The sequence below is a fragment of the Perna viridis genome, chromosome 6, assembly GCF_037379345.1.
Source record: "Perna viridis isolate PV_CMFRI_1.1 ecotype Kerala chromosome 6, ASM3737934v1, whole genome shotgun sequence".
In the NCBI taxonomy this organism is placed as follows: domain Eukaryota; kingdom Metazoa; phylum Mollusca; class Bivalvia; order Mytilida; family Mytilidae; genus Perna; species Perna viridis.
Window position 1 is genome coordinate 3,434,236 of NC_142450.1, and position 16,436 is coordinate 3,450,671.

A 16,436-nucleotide genomic window follows, 5' to 3' on the forward strand; every position below is an offset into this window, starting at 1 on the left:
GCATAAAGGTTAGGGGGTTTCCACAAATAAGTTCCGAGCGGAACATCCGTGTCTTAGAGACTCATTTTCTTGTTTCCATATTCACTCCATGGGAATTTGAACAATGGAAAATGTGAGTATATGTTGTATCTATGATTGAACGGTAAGTAGATATTCAGATAAAAAAAACATTTGCAGACGAGTATGGAAAAATGCAAATTTTCCTTTCTGTAATATCCTCGACAATGTTAGAATGCAATTACAAATTATCAATTAAATATAAAAGTTTCAACCAAAAAAAATTCAAAATAGCGCAATAAAATACAACAGTTATTTTGGACGCAAAAACGATGTAGATGTACAGGTAGTAGCGGTCAGAAAGAAGTCCTTGTCCATAAACGTGCGTAGCTGATATATTTTTACAAACATCTTCCCTGTGATAATTACCCGTCGTAATATGATAGATACACACACTTCTCATTGCTCAGGCTCCCATGGTGTGGTATTGTTTCCTAAATATCAAAACAATAGAAAATGGAGGAATACCGATTGAAAAGTATGTGTGACCACTCTTGAAATACATATTCCAAGTTCTGGAAAACATCAAGGTTACTCTCTTGCTCCCCACCCGTCACACATCTAGGGGTATGCTTAGAGATCTCTAGCTAAAAGCACAAAGGTAAAAGAAGTTCTTGGTCTTTCTTCAAAAAACAAAAAACAAAAATATAAAAAGCCACACAAATGAGTTAAGTAACATGTTCAACTTGACTTGAAATATCTCAACGGCTATAAGAGATTGGATGGTATTTGGTCAGTGGATCAAGGATGATGTTTTAAGGCTCGTTAACCAAGTGTTATGTGCAGAATGTTAAGCACCCGTCCAACACGAGCATAGATATAGCCATTAACAAAAACTTGATCAAATCAATTCTGCGGAAGATGTATTTCAAGATAACTTTTTTCTTGTAAGGTTACTACCTATATGTAAAATGTACCCACTGACTAATTGGAAATGTCAACCTGTCTGCAACTTGTTGCTGAGATGACAATGACCAAAAACATAAAATCAATCATGCAGAAAATACACGTCAAGGCGACTTTATCCTGGTGCGGATGTTAGTTATTATCCAGCAAGTTATATCCACTTTCTGACTGACCAAGCATACATGTACTTCCACCACTGTGGTTGCTAAGGTATGGAAATTCAATCATGTTATCATAAAAACTTCAGGGTGACCTAATTCTCGTAATCATGACATATGTGTTGGTAACTATCCAAGATATATCCAGTGACCAAATATCAACCCTTAACTACGGGTAGTTTCTGAGATATTGAACTTAACTGAAAACTTGTTCAAAGCCAATGAAATATGTAGATTAAGGGGATCTACTTATGGTAAGGACAGTTTAAGTGCCAAAATTTATTCCCAAAATAAATAACATTCCTCTACAATGTTGATGAATTATGAAACGTTATCGAAAACTTGGTAATAAGAGTCAGACATTTAAAACATAGGTAATCTATCGATTACGAAGCTCACCTCGTTTTTCAGTTTGTCTCTCAGCCTATTGATGACAGCATCCCACAAAACAAGCAGAAAGAAACTACTTGGATTGACAACAAACTCAGACTAAAAAAATTACCAATCAAAACTTCTTTATGAAAAAAAAACGAGTGCAAAATATACAAAGGAGTATAAACATCATAAAATAATCATCACAAGATATAAGAAAAGCCTACTGGTGCTACATCCAAAACTTTATATTTGACTTGCTAGCATGCGAGCCTGATGAAAACAGGAAACATCCAAAAAATCTCTTTACTTACTTCAAAGGTATGAAAAACGACAACAACGGCAGAGCAGCACTATGAAATAATGGCACACTCACTGAAAATCCATTTGAAAAAGCAAACATCTTCAACTGTCAATTCGAAAAAGCATTCCCAACTGAAACTACTGATAAACCACTACCATATAAAGGCAAATCAACTCATCCACTAATGGAAAAATCAACATCACAAAATAAGGTGCAATTAAACTCTAAAACAAATAAATCCACACAAAGCCATTGGCCGGATCTGATATGTGGATAGGGACTAAAAGAACTAAGTACAGATGTGGCAATATGCATCATTACATGCGAAAAAAACCCAAAAAAAAACACTGAAACCGGTAGAATACCAATAGATTGTACTTGCTCAAAATAACAATAGCAACATTCAGACGGATGTAATTGTGGTGGACTTCGCCAAAGGCTTTGACAAGGTCCCGCACAAAAGACTCCTTTATAACCTCAGTCACTATGGGATAGATTATTACATCTTAAAGTGGATTGACGATTTCCTTTCACTAAGAACACAGACAGTCTTTGTTGAAGATGAGACTTCAGAAACAAGTCATGCCACATCCGGTGTATTACATGGAAAGTACTGGGTCCTATACTGTTTCTGTATACATCAATGACTTTAATGACTACATCAAACATAGTATCTAACAGCTTTTTGCAGACGACAGCATCATATCTAAAACTATCAAAAATACACAGATGCTGAACAGCTCCAAGAAAATCTATCAACTGCAGCTGAATGGGAGGAGGACTGGCTCATGTCCTTCCATCCTGACAAGTGATCAGTTCTCCATGCAACAACGAAGAAAAATCCAATACAGCATAACTACATGTACACACTCTTCAACATGTACTACAAGAAGAAATCGCTACACAAAATCTTGGACAACATCAAATGGAACAAACAGATAGACAACATAACACCAGCAGCCTCAACACAACTAAACTTTATCAAAAGTAACCTAAAAGTTGACTCATAGGCCAAAACTAGAATACGGCAGCTGCGTGTGGGACCCTCACAACAAATCACAAACACAACAGTTTGAAATAGTATGGTAACAACGTAGAGCAGCATGCTATAACTGCAACAAATACCACAACACTAGCTCCGTAACTGACATGCTGGAACAACTAAATTAGCTAACTTAACAATTACGACGAACAAGAATACGTCTCATCTTCTTTTACAAAGTAATTCATCACTTAGTAGATATTTATCCTACAAACCGGCTCACTCCATTAGACGTCCATATCAGACAACATACACACAATTTCTCCCTCAGACATATCCAAACACAGAAAGACGCGTACAAATACTCCTTTTATCCAATAACAATAACACAGTGGAACATCTTACCGGCAACTATTGTACACTGCACAACCTCAGAGAGCTTCAAACAGCAGACCACAAGATCTGTTATTGATAGCCTCTTCCAACAGTAAAATAAAACATTGTACATTGTTTAACCCTACTTCAAGTACCTGACTCTGTAGTCCCCAAATGCAGAATGAGAGTTGTCTGTACGGAATTATAATTATGTTGTGGGAACGAGGTATTTATCTTGTGGGAACCACATATTATCTTGTGCGAACGAGATAGTTATCTTATGGGAACGACATATTATCTTGTGGGAACCACATATTATCTTGAGGGAACGATATATGTATCTTGTGGGAACGATATATGTATCTTGTGGGAACGAAGTAGTATCTTGAGGGTACAACATATTTTCTTGAGCAGTTGACGGAACGAGAAACTTATCTTGTTCGAACTACATGCTTTCTTGAGGGAACAACATAACATTTTTTGTTCATGGCCGCATTCTGCCACCGTAAAGCATAGCTTTTCTAAGATCGGAAAGGCAATAATTTTCTTGTTTGGAATTTGCAGCTCTCGTCTGAATTCTGTTTACGTCACATGATATGTGTCAAATATTCCCACCTTCCGTGGAGAACTGTAATATTCCCGGTATTTGTACATGTACAGATTGATCTGACATGCCAAAACTGAAATGTTGCTAGAGATGCCCTTAAGGGATAAAAATGTAAAGTATTGCGAGGTGCTATAAAGTTATTAACCATTTTGAGAGCGAGGGAAAGGGGGTATGGGGTTGTAATATTTGGGGGGGGGGATTTTTCAAGTTTTTCATTTATTGAAAAAAACTCCCCCCCCCCCCCATTAATTAAAAAGACAGATTTTGCTTGCTGCTTAAATATAAATGAAAATATTGCACTTGTGAAGCAAACGTTTTCAACCGGGTCTTTGTAATGTCATTTATTATTTTTTACGAGTCTTGCACAGACGGTATATGTATGGTAAAGCTCACAGAACTCGCTGACTTAGGCAGTGCCTACCCCATATTATTTATAATTATTTATAAATATTTATAAATAGGCATTTTTGTCCACTTTGGCTTGCCATACGCAGACGCAGGTTTCCGATTACTTCGAGCAATTTAACGCAGGACGGTTAAGGCCGTTTTTAGTGAAATTAAAAAAAAAATCTTTTAAGTTGCATTCTATAGTAAAACAGTTTTGAAATGACTAAAATTGCTATTATACGTTATACGTTTTCTATGAGATTTGTTTGTCAGGCGACATAAAAAACCGACATAGTACGTGTCTAACTTTCCCTTTTGTATACAAACGCGCAAATGATCGAACTTTAGATTTAAGATTAAGGTGTAAAACCACTATTAAAAGTCCCATTACTTTCTATGTTGAATTAAGCTATTTTCAAGGTCCAAATCTTTTTTAAAGTTTGTTAAAATGAACTTTAACAGGTTTTATCATAGAGGGGACCCTTTAAAGACTCTCTCATAAAATTTGAAGCATACCTTTAATGGCTTCTAAGAAATAACGGTGAAGTGAATGTAGACAGGTATTAAAAATACTACTTTCCTTTTGGAAATTTGACAAATCTATGGGCTTAAGATCTAGACTCTGACAAATTATTCTCTACATCAGAGTTCAAAACTGTTGTATTGAGTGTGTACCTGACATGACAAGCTCTAAGATGATATTCAGTTTGCATATACTGGCTAAATCACAAAAAAAATATACAATGCATCCTAAGAACTACTTTGTTTTTTACGGACTACTTTCTGGTATGTGCAGGTGACTGGTTCTCCTTAATAGTGGTATTATACCTTAAGTGACACAGTGGGTTATACGATTACGATATCCGATATTTCTTTCACTTACGTGCTTTATTATATCCATGCACATTCGTACCTTATCAACTTAATTGCAGGGAATGCTTTAAGTTTGTAATACATGTACACGATGCTGCACATTTTGAATTCATTTGCATATCCAAAGGATTCTGTAACTATTTGCATACAAAATTGAATTTTATGACACAGAATTGAATTTGTGACACTGAATTGACTTTTGTGACACAGAATTGAATAGTGTCACAGAATTGAATTTTGTGACACAAAATGGACTTTAGTCTCACAAAATTGATTTTGATTACAAAAAGATCAAGTCCCATTCGGCGCCCCGTACTGATCATTTGTGTGTCTATTGTAGATTTTGAAATATATAATCCCGCTCTGAAAAACTAAAATTTCAATAGGTCTAAGACTAGACTAGATATCTCAAATCTGAAAACTGTATAATAATCTACAGAACATATGCAAAAAAATTTTCAAAACAATTTGGGCAATTATAGGGCTCATTTTGAGCACAATGATTATTAAAATATGATGCAATAATAAACTCCAGAACCGGAAGTGGTAGAGACGTGCAACTACCACCATACATCTTAGGATTACGTGGTCTTGGACATACAATTATGTCAAGGTCACAAACCAGATTCTGCAAAACATTCCAATTGTCAAACTTCTAAACAGACGGTCTGACAGATGTACACTCGGTCTCAAAATGAAGGGCTTATCGAGAAGGTCATTCCATACGCTGTATGTATGCACTTATCTCTTATCGTTTTCTTAATATCAAGGCATGGAGTTTGCAGTGAGAAGGCTTCCTAGCACTCTGTGACCTTTTACCGTGGATTCAAATGTAAGGTCACATAGACCAAAGATCAATGATGAAAATCCCATGTCTCTACAACTTCCGATTCTTGAAAGATAAATTTGAAAAAACTTAAGTATGAGATTTCAAGGGATATAACTCCTGTATGGTTTGATAACGAAATACATGTTTATGAATATTTATAAGGTCTTCGCTTGTGTACATGAAACTGTTTTCAGATTGATCCTTTCTATTATGGTTTTTAATATATTAACGATTGAAAGAAATTGTTTTAAAGGGACATTACTCTTAAAGATTATCATGGAATCCTTAGCAGGGTCATTTTCTAATAGAACATGATAACATCTACATGTTCACTACGTAGGATCATGATAACCTCTAAAATGTGTTCGGGGGACCATGTTGACCATTTTGAAAAAAAAAACGCTAATAAACGGGAGGTAACTTCTACAGTGGATGATGAAATTCTTCACATGGTCATTCTGTAGAAGTTCTAAATGAGCTCTATCGATGGTCCAAATTGGGCAATGATATCTTGAAAAATGACGAAACAGGGTCATTTCATAAACAAGTTAATAAGAAAGCACTCTTTGACCATTGACCAAAGATCATTGATGAAGGTCCCATATCTCTACAACTTCCGTTTTATGAAGTATAAATTTTCAAAACTTAAATATATTTCAAGGGGTATAACTCCTGTATGGTTTCACAACAAAATACATGTTTATGTTTATTCATTATCTTTTCCGCTTGTGTACATGAAACTGGTTTCAGATTGATCCTATCTATCTAAGATATGAGCTATGGAAAGATATTGTTTTCAAGAGACATAACTCTTGAAGATGATAAAGAAAACCTTAGCATGGTCATTTTCTAACAGAATATGTCGACATCTTACATGTTCACCAAATATGATCACGATATCATGAAAACTGTGTTCGGGAGACCATGTTGAAAAAACGCAAAAAAGGGAGATAACTTCTACAACAGATAATAGAATTCTTGACAAGGTCATCTTCTTCAAGTCCTAAATGAACTCTATCTATGGTCCAAATTCGGTAATGATATCTTGAAAGATGAATAGGTGGAAACGATCTTTTTTATTCTTATTCTGTATAGCCATCATATGACTTATATCATATTGTGATTTATTTTCATTTCTTCCATATTTATCATTTTCACCATGAAATCGAACTTCCAGTCACTTCAACCTTAAATCGGAAGTAAATGTGGTGGTAAATAAGTAAAAACATATTTTTAAACCACAATTAACACAATTGATACATATAAAACCTATGTTTATCATTCAGTACCGTTCTGGTCTTCTTTGGTCTTTATTTATAATGCCCCCAAACAGGCAAGAGATCAAACTCCGGAGCATTGGTCTCTTCCATGCCTGCGCTACTTTTGCCATTCCAGAATATTAGAGGAGGAACGTCAATGGTACGGAACTGGAGCTGCCTTGGAGTTTGGCAAGAGATCAGTAGTCGAAAGAGAAGAATTTCTTGTTTCGTTTTTCGTAGGTAAAGCTTAAGCATTTGATCGATAATGTCAAATTCAATTAGTTTGAAATCCAATGCATAAAAACGATTAATTGGTAATTTTAGTATTAAAAAATATATATTTATGGTCACCCGTGATAATATAAATACATGTACACTTTGTACTTTCGGTTTCATTGTTGAATATGATTAAGAAGTAAAGAAATTAACTGTTTCACCGACATTTATTTAATTAAGCAGATTATTTAAAATATACCACTACGTACATGGTCACAAAAAGAATGCTTGGATTGATTTTGACTGTTGGGCCTTGAACTAATTAATATTGGTGGTTTATTCTGGCTATTACAACATTCTAAAATTTATAGGTAAAATTATAAAATCCATGTAGGAATAGCCAGAACGGATTAAGATTGTGTATACCTAAAAACAAAACTTTTATTGGAATTCTAAATGTGTTGGAATTACCTGTCCCATTTTTGCTGTATTTATGAAATTTTATTTTGGATCTGTAAAGGTTTCATGTGAAAATTCTTATGAATTTTAGACTTGCAAGTGTTTAGGTGTCATTTAGAGTTTTCTTTTTTAACAAATAAAAAATAAGATTTTTTTTTCATAATTTTATTAAATATTCAATATTCATGATAACAATAAGTCATTGGTAATACACACTTTATAAGTACATTATATTCAAGAATTGATAACATTGTAAATAAATGAAAAAGCAGTAGATAAAATTAAAGTACTCATGATTTGTGTAAAAGAATCATACAATAAATACATAAATAAAACATACAAAGCACAACAATTCAAGCACTAATCAAGAGTATACTCTAGATGCAAAAGATGAGAAGCAGCGTCAGCAAACTGGACTGGTGTGAGTTCCTGGTTCTGTACAACGAGTCTTTAGTGTTGTCAGTCTGGTGTCGATATCTCAGTATTTGCGTTCCCTTGGGACACGTTTACCTCCGGCTTGGTACTGGAGCAAGGTGCAGGCATGGACAGCTTCTTCGTGCTTTAATAGTTTCACCATGTTGAAGATGTTAGGATGTGGAGCTTTCACCAGTTTCTTTAGTTTCCCGTGCCAGCCCTCAAATTGGTTGGTAGTCCTTGGTCCCTCTGTTGCATGGTGGTTCCACAGGTGACAGTTTCCCTCTATCCAGTAACTGGTAACATAGTCTGTAAAGAGAAGTGTTGGTATGTTGATGTTGGTGTCGTCGATGTCTTCTAGTGTATGGAACCAAACGTCTTCAACTGTGTCGGGTAGCAATAACGGCAGTACAGCAGCATGTCTTACTATGGTACTGTGTCTGGGTAAATTTCTGTCAAGTACTGAAAAGTAGTATGCGTCCATTGGTGTTGTCGTCGGCGAGTAGGAATTGCTGTCCCGTAGCAGTCTGTCTATTCTCCTTGTAGTTGTAGGTCTGCTTGTGAAGTGGGTAGTGTCTTGTGTCGCTGGTTGTAGAACTGGTCTTTAGATAGTACAATACAGTTAGGTCATTTCTGAAAATTTGGTCTCATTTTGTTGAAATAAAGCTGTTTTGAGGCAGTCCGCACAGAAATTTCTAGTGTTTTGTCATAAAAAGTGCATATTTTTGAAATCCTTGGTGTGTGGAGGTTCAAGTCATTTATAAGTAATTTAGTGATTATGGTTATAAAATCTAGTATCCATGGTAACATACTGAAAAAAATATTACTGAGTTTTAGTACAAATCAGGGGTGCCTTTCAACAGCCAGTTACTATGTTTTATAAAATATCAGGCACTTAGACACTACCACAGGATGAAAGCATGCGTGGAGTAGATGGAAAAAGGGTGAAAATAATAAGACCCTTTTTGATTCATTCTCTCACAATTTTAGTTTGTGCAAAATAAGGTATTTTGAAAATCAGCCATCTGATGCTGAGGAGAGAACCTATTACGGCAGGGGACTGAAGCTTTCCGGATACCATTCTTCATTTAAATTACACCTGTTTACCATTACATATATTACATCTCTCTATGTATAAATGCTTAACTACATTTAAACAATATATCCACCAAATTTCAACTTTTTTAAGTTATACAAAATTTTACTGGGCTAACTTGGAGTGCGAAACAGCATGCCTTAATGTAACTGTATAGTGCAGCCTTACATGACTGGAAAGTGAGTTTCTGTTGAACTAGTTGTTGAGTGTCGTCATTCCATTCTCTGTTGCAAATGTATCCCATAAAAGTTTTTCATTCCATTTCAACTGCAATATTTGCCAAAGACATTTATGCCCATTTCCACATTTTGTAAACATATGCTCTCTTATAAAAATCCTCTTTTATAACAAATGTTTTACTTGAATTTGTCATTTCTCTTAATTTAATAAGTTGTTGTTTTATTTATTTGAAAGAAAATTATACATGCTTTTTTAAATTTATAATTTTCCATATTTTCCAGCAAAAAAAGTACATTCAAAGTCAAGACAAATAACAAATATTAAACCGAGCAATTGGTTATGGGCTACATTTTGTTAGACCATATAGGTTCATATTAAACTGGGGCATGACAATCATGTGCCCTCGCTTAATTGATAATGCATGGACCAAAATGTTCTAAAAACCAATCCGCCAACTGAATGTTGTTACTTTTTTTTTAATTGGTATAAACTTTAACTTTCAGCAAAGTGACAGTTCTTAAAATACAGTTCATCTGACTTCAGAAATGGACTCTTCAAATTCAGGTAGTACATCTAATGACTTGAGTACAAAATCTCAACTTTATCCAAGTCCACCTACTAATGTGGACATTAATGACATGACAACTGGTGTTTCAGGTGATAAATATGAATTAAATGCTTTTTTGAAAGATGCTACACCTATTCCGACGGAAGATGACACCCAAAATGCTCATTCAATAACACAAAATCATACTGAAGTCACTGATGATATAGAAACAGATCCATCAGGTGATAAATATGAATTAAATGCTTTTTTGAAAGATGCTACACCTATTCCGATGGAAGATGACACCCAAAATGCTCATTCAATAACACAAAATCATACTGAAGTCACTGATGATATAGAAACAGATCCATCTAAGAACAAAGACATATCAAACAAAGATCGAAGGCGAATGAACCGAGTTCAAAGTGGCACTACTGGCAACAAGTATCAAAATGCACAACGATTTCCAGGTGGGCATAATAAGGCTAATGAAAGTCGAGATAAACCAACTGCAGTTGTCAATCCATTGTCTGACAACAATGGAGGTGAGAAAAAGACTGTTGGAAACTCAAAGGAAACAAAGGGAGGTTACAGACAATACAGAGACAATTTTGTTCATAAAGAAACTGATGATTATGTGTATTTCTGGAGACAGGACTCTCCATTTAGCCAATGGCACCCCTCAGAGTTCACAATTGATGGGTTAAAATTTAACTGCGCAGAACAGTACATGATGTATAATAAAGCTCGTGAGTATACTTTAAAGGTTTTAGCTCAAGGAACCCCTTGATAGTTGTGAATTTAGCATTGAAATCTATATGGGAAGTGGATTTAGTGGTTTCTAGCCTGTCATTGAAGCCATGGCAAAATGAAAAATTTTTTCAACTGTAAAAAATTGCAAGTGTATTTAATGGCATCATGCTGTCTTTGTTGATATCATTGTTTATAGACACTTCATTTCCGGACAGACAATAGCTTTTATATTTATGAAACTGTACCATTGACCACAAGGAGCTATGTCAAAAAAGAAGGCTGGGATTGATTTTCTTTGAAACACCTAGGGGACAGAAACAAGCACCTTCATCCTATCTGGACAATAACTTGAGTATATTTGAATGGATCTCTTTGAAATTGTACCAGAAGGTGTCATACCACAAATTAAGACTAAGATTGATTTTCAGGTTTGTGACTCAAACTGTTAAGTAATTAGGACCAAAAGGGGCCAGGAAGAAGTATTTTCATGATGTCTGGACAATAAATTGAGTAAATGTGAATGGATCTCTTTGAAATTGTACCACAAGGTGTCATACCACAAAAGGAAAGTTGTGACATGAATTGTTTAGGAAAAAGAGGATAAAAAACAACAAAAAGACCAGAAACACACATTTTTCTATGTCAAGGGATAAACAAGTGGGTGTCATTTGAAGCTTTCCTTTGATTTTTTTTAATTTTTTTATCGTGTTCAACTCTGTAACAATAGTTTGGGATAAATTATATTATAAAATGTGTCAGTGAGATTACTACAGTAATCTAATTTTAGATCTTACTCAATATAGTCACATTTTTTTCCTTTGTGGCAAATAATATGATGTTATATTTGTTCAAATGCAAGAGTATTATTTCTTAATAAGGGAATACTAATAATATTAAGTACTTCATTTATGTATATGAAACAAGATTATTATTGCTGCATGCTTTTAAATGAACACAATTCTACTTAAGGTAGATCATACCTAATATTTCTAGTAGATAAATTTCCTAGTTTTTCTGAAGGATGACCTTGAATGAGCAAACTTAGGATTTGAATGTAAAACACATAGGTCACCAAACTTGATTTCAAGATAATTGAGCATTAATAAAGCAATTTTTATATGGATTCTGTTGGGAATTTCACTATTTTGCAAACTATCAAATAAGTGGTAGATAAAATTTCGTCTTAATTTACATAAAGAACATTAAACTGACATTTTTGTATATTTCAAAATGAAAATTTTGGGTCACTGAACTCATTTTATTGTAATACATGTATTAAAAAATTAAAATTCCCATTATCAGAGGCAGATCGAGGATTTGAGTTTAAGGGGGTGTAAATTGAATTAAATGACATGCAAAGCAAGGCAAAAAATATTATGGGGTGAAACTTGTGGTGATTTTTTTTTCTTACAATTTAAGGGGGGAGCATATGCCCAGTATGCCAGTCCTGGGATTAGCGCCTGATTATATTTCTGTAGAACATTTTTCCACTGATTATCTCCCCTTAAAAGAAGCATTATACAAGTAATGTTTGTAATTTTACCACACAATTTTTTAAGTAAAAAAAATCTATTAAAAATAATTTAAACATAATATTTTTACACCATTTTAAACATTATTAGTTCATTGAAAATGTATATATATCTATATGATTTTGTAAAATGACAGAAAAAAATGCTCAGGTAAATGCTTTAAATGCTTCAAGCAATTAGCTCACAGACAGGGCTAGTTACAACAACAAAAATTAATAATTTGAGGTGTATTTTTTTATGAGTTCATGATATCAATGTTTGTCCCATGTGACCTAACAAAATTTAAAGTGGGAGTTCTTTGACATGTTTAATTTTCAATTGTATTAAAATATTGATATTAGGTTAAATTAGGGAATTGCATAATTTCAAACTTTTAGAGTTCTCTGAACACCTTCATTCTGTGTCAGAAACTTAAATCACACTCCTTAATCTAAGCTGTACTAAGCTTGTCATTACTTAGCCCAAACTGTTCAGAGTTCGACAGCTGTGGTCATATCAAGCTGCATGTTGCAAAGCAATTGATTGAAAATGTTCTACACCACTTCAAGATCTTGCAAACTATGCTATGAAAGGAATACACCGCAAATCTTATGAAGAATAAATTTTTGTAAGTTTTTAAATACGTCTGAAATAATTTTTTTTGCTGCTTTGATGTCCTATTATTATTAAGTAAAAAATGCGATCTGTCATAGGTGCAAAACTTATTACACAAATTGTTAACATTTTTGTAGAAATTTTATGAATCAATTTTCATTCCTCTTGTGTATATTATTTTTGTAAGCAATTAAGGAATTAGACCTGAGATTAATATGTCAAATGTCACAGATGGCTTCAAGTTACTCTCTTTTAATTATTATTGTTCAGTTGCTTAATAAGAGTGACAAATGTTTTTCATCTTTCATTTAATTAATATCTCATAATTAGCTTTTGGCATATTTAAAAAAAAAATGTTAATATTGCTCAAATACATAAATAGACTGAAGATAGTAAACGAATGGAATGATAGGGTAAAATATAGAATAGAGTTAGAAACAGTAACAGTGAAGTTAACATCAGTACAGAAGGAATACAGTAGAACCTACAGAATCGTCTAGTTCCAGTCACTCCGAATCATCCATAACCAGCTATCCGCAAACGGTTCTGATTCATCTGACTTTCAAGGAACAGATTCCAGTACTCGCCGGATCAGAACTTAACCTTCTGGACTTTATCAAAATTCATTCAAATTTGGATTTAGTGAATTTGGACATTCTTAAATTTGAAAGTTAATATTACAGAACAAGAAACTGTAACAATCTTATTAGTGCATTTTATATTTTGGTTACTTTTGGCTATTGGTATTATTAAATTGTTGAAACTTTATTTGTAGTTACTTTGCCACATATCAGTAAAAGAGTCTAAACCAACACACATATCCCAAGTCACTGGAGCCAAGTATACAGAGTTAATTCCCCTAATTTCATGCTCAACTGGCTCTTGGTGACATATCCAGTTTAGTAAAAATGTCACGTATTCATTTTGAAGACTATACTTACCTTGAAGTATGGCTTGGTAAACCTATATTTAAAACTCAAATATTTAAAAAAGTGCTTACTGTATTTCACTGAAATTTTACAAATTTATTCACTATGCATACTGGAAGGTACATGTACTTGTACAGTTATTTAAATTTTTAAGACAAAAAGTGACTGTTTTTGAACTCTTATCACTCACTGCACAATTCATAGGTGAACCTATGCTTAATAATCTGCATTCCCTTTTCTGTTTTGTAATTTTTTATAGGTTTTGCCAATTGTGAAGCATTAATGATTGCAATATTAAATGAACCTAATCCCGATGTTCAAAAAGATTATGGAAGAAAAGTTCCTAACTTGGACTTTGATGGATGGTATTCAGTTAGTTCCGATATTGTCAGAAAAGGAAATCGTGCTAAGGTAATAATGAATTTCTTGTACCACATATTGGAATAATTTTGTTTTTGAGGACATAATTTTGTTCACAATTCTCATACAAATGGTGTGTTTGGTGCACTTACAGCCACTTAAAGTAAGGAATCGGCTTCCCCTGTAAATATATACATGTATAAGAAACAATAATTCATTTGATGGTGTACGTACTTGTAATTATTTAGGTTCCTATGACATTTTTAGTAAAACAATACCATGAATTTTAGTCACTTCAAGTAGAATCTAACAACACTCCAGTCTCCATTCTAATTTCTCTTCACATTACCTTTCTGAGTAGCCAAACAGATTCCAGCTTTATTAAGTGGAAAAGTTTCAAGGAGTATGAAAATGTCATCTAATCATAAGTAGAATGATGTGTTGTTAGATACTACTTGCACACACTATGACTGAAGAGAACTACTAGCAGGTGTAATTTTAAATAGATTTATAATTTTTGTAATTTTTTTGTATCAGTTTTCACAGAATGAACACTTAAAAGAAAAGCTGTTTTCAACTTACCCGAAAAAATTGGTTGAGGCCAGTCCTCATGATCAAATATGGGGAATAGGATTACATGCAGATGACCCAAGGGCTTTGAACGAATCTAAGTGGAGAGGGACTAACTTGCTTGGTAGAATTCTGACAGAAGTGAGAGATGAACTTTTAGATGAGACAGGATTTTTGGCAAAAAAGGAATAGGACAGTTAATAGTGTAGATTGTCAAATTGTCTACTGATTTTAAAATCAATTATTAAAGTGAATGGTCTGAAATTTTTCACCTCTTTGTGAATTATACAGATAAGACACATAGTCTACCTAAATAAATGGTGATAAGTAACTAATCTATTATTAGATAACTCAACATTCCCTTTAAACTTACCTAGTGTTTATATCTCATTCAACTCGTTTCTTACAAAATACTTTCATGAATACTTAACAGATATAAAATAGCATTTAGCATTTTCAGTCTATAATGGGCCAAATATTGGGGGTCCACACCCTAAAAACCAACAGTTTATCTCACATGGCCCGAAGGGCTATGTTGGATATTGCCATCATTTGGCCTGCATTAATGTCGTTATTGTTAACAATTTTTCAATACTCTTCTCCTCTGACACTACTGGACCAATTAAAACCAAACTTGGTGTGAATGTTCACTAGTGTATTGACTGTATTCTACAAAGAATTATTGTAGGGATTTTTGAACCGTCAAAAAACATGGCCACTGTTACTACAAATAAAATATAAGGGTCAGAAGTTTTTAGCATATATCTCCAAAACTGTTAGATTCAGCAAAATTCAGACAGAAGGTAAAGTGTTCAACATGATGAGAACTATCAGTAATGAAATTTTGGTGTAAATCTGTTAAGCCATGTTAACGTTGGAGTTGTATTTTTCTATGTATTTTTGCTCTTTTAATGTTATTACTTTCAAAAATTTTCTCCTCTACCACTACACAACCAATAGAAACCAAACTTAATATTAATGTTCCTTATGGTATTTTGCATAGAACTGATGTGAGGATTTTTGACCCATTGAAAAACATGGCCACTGTTACTTGTAATTGGACATAGGGGTCAGAGAGAAGTTATTCGTAAATATATTTCTAAAACCATTAGGTTTAGCAAAACTCTTACAGGGTTAAAGTGTTCAGCATGATGAGATATATCTGAAGATAGATTTTGGTATAAATCTGTTGGTACGAGAACACAATTTTTTCATATTTTTACTGGAAACTTATTTGCTGAAGTTTTGCCTCTAATTGGTAGAAAATAGGTTAAAATTACATGGGATTTTTTTTTCATTAATCAATTCTGACTAAAAGTTGTGAATTGGTTCAGTGGAAGAAGGTTATAATTTAGGACTTTTAACTCAGTTCATTTGTCATGTTTACCCCATCTCCTAATTATATGTATTAATTTCAGAAAATGATGGTAAAATTTTCTACAATTTATATATAAAATCCTGTTTGTACATATCTTTAGGCCAGAGAAGTTTTATTCAGTTTGCGCCGGTGGAATTTTTTTAATCTGCTCAAATGTGTATATTGAAATGCACTTGAAAATTAATTGCGGTCTCGTGCCCGTTAAGGTCTCACTAACCACTTCCGGGTCAAATATGGTATGTAAGTCTCGCCATGTGACCCCGTGATTTCACGAGAATGGGTCCTAGTCCACCATTCAA

At 33.7% G+C, this 16,436-nt stretch overlaps 1 protein-coding gene across 2 annotated transcripts; it reads left to right on the forward strand.

Annotated features, from left to right (window-relative positions):
* Positions 1–7,177: 7,177 nt before the first annotated feature.
* On the forward strand, positions 7,178–15,023 carry LOC148613240 (uncharacterized). Of its 2 annotated transcripts, none has more exons than XM_088586514.1 (4): positions 7,178–7,349; positions 9,978–10,770; positions 14,089–14,240; positions 14,727–15,023. In XM_088586514.1, exons 2-4 carry the CDS (start codon positions 10,020–10,022, stop codon positions 14,949–14,951), a joined length of 1,128 nt encoding a protein of 375 aa, XP_088442640.1. In that variant the 5' UTR covers positions 7,178–7,349; positions 9,978–10,019; the 3' UTR covers positions 14,952–15,023. The 2 variants fall into 2 exon arrangements, with proteins under 2 accessions (XP_088442640.1, XP_088442641.1); XM_088586515.1 differs by having other exon boundaries at positions 7,194–7,345.
* Positions 15,024–16,436: the final 1,413 nt, after the last annotated feature.

Excerpts from the sequence above, each read along its gene's own strand:
- LOC148613240 (XM_088586514.1), top strand. The coding sequence starts at position 10,020 with ATGGACTCTTCAAATTCAGGTAGTACATCTAATGACTTGAGTACAAAA. Across the intron at positions 10,771-14,088 it reads CATGATGTATAATAAAGCTC|GTTTTGCCAATTGTGAAGCA; the intron begins GTGAGTATACTT and ends AATTTTTTATAG. Across the intron at positions 14,241-14,726 it reads GAAAAGGAAATCGTGCTAAG|TTTTCACAGAATGAACACTT; the intron begins GTAATAATGAAT and ends TTTTTGTATCAG.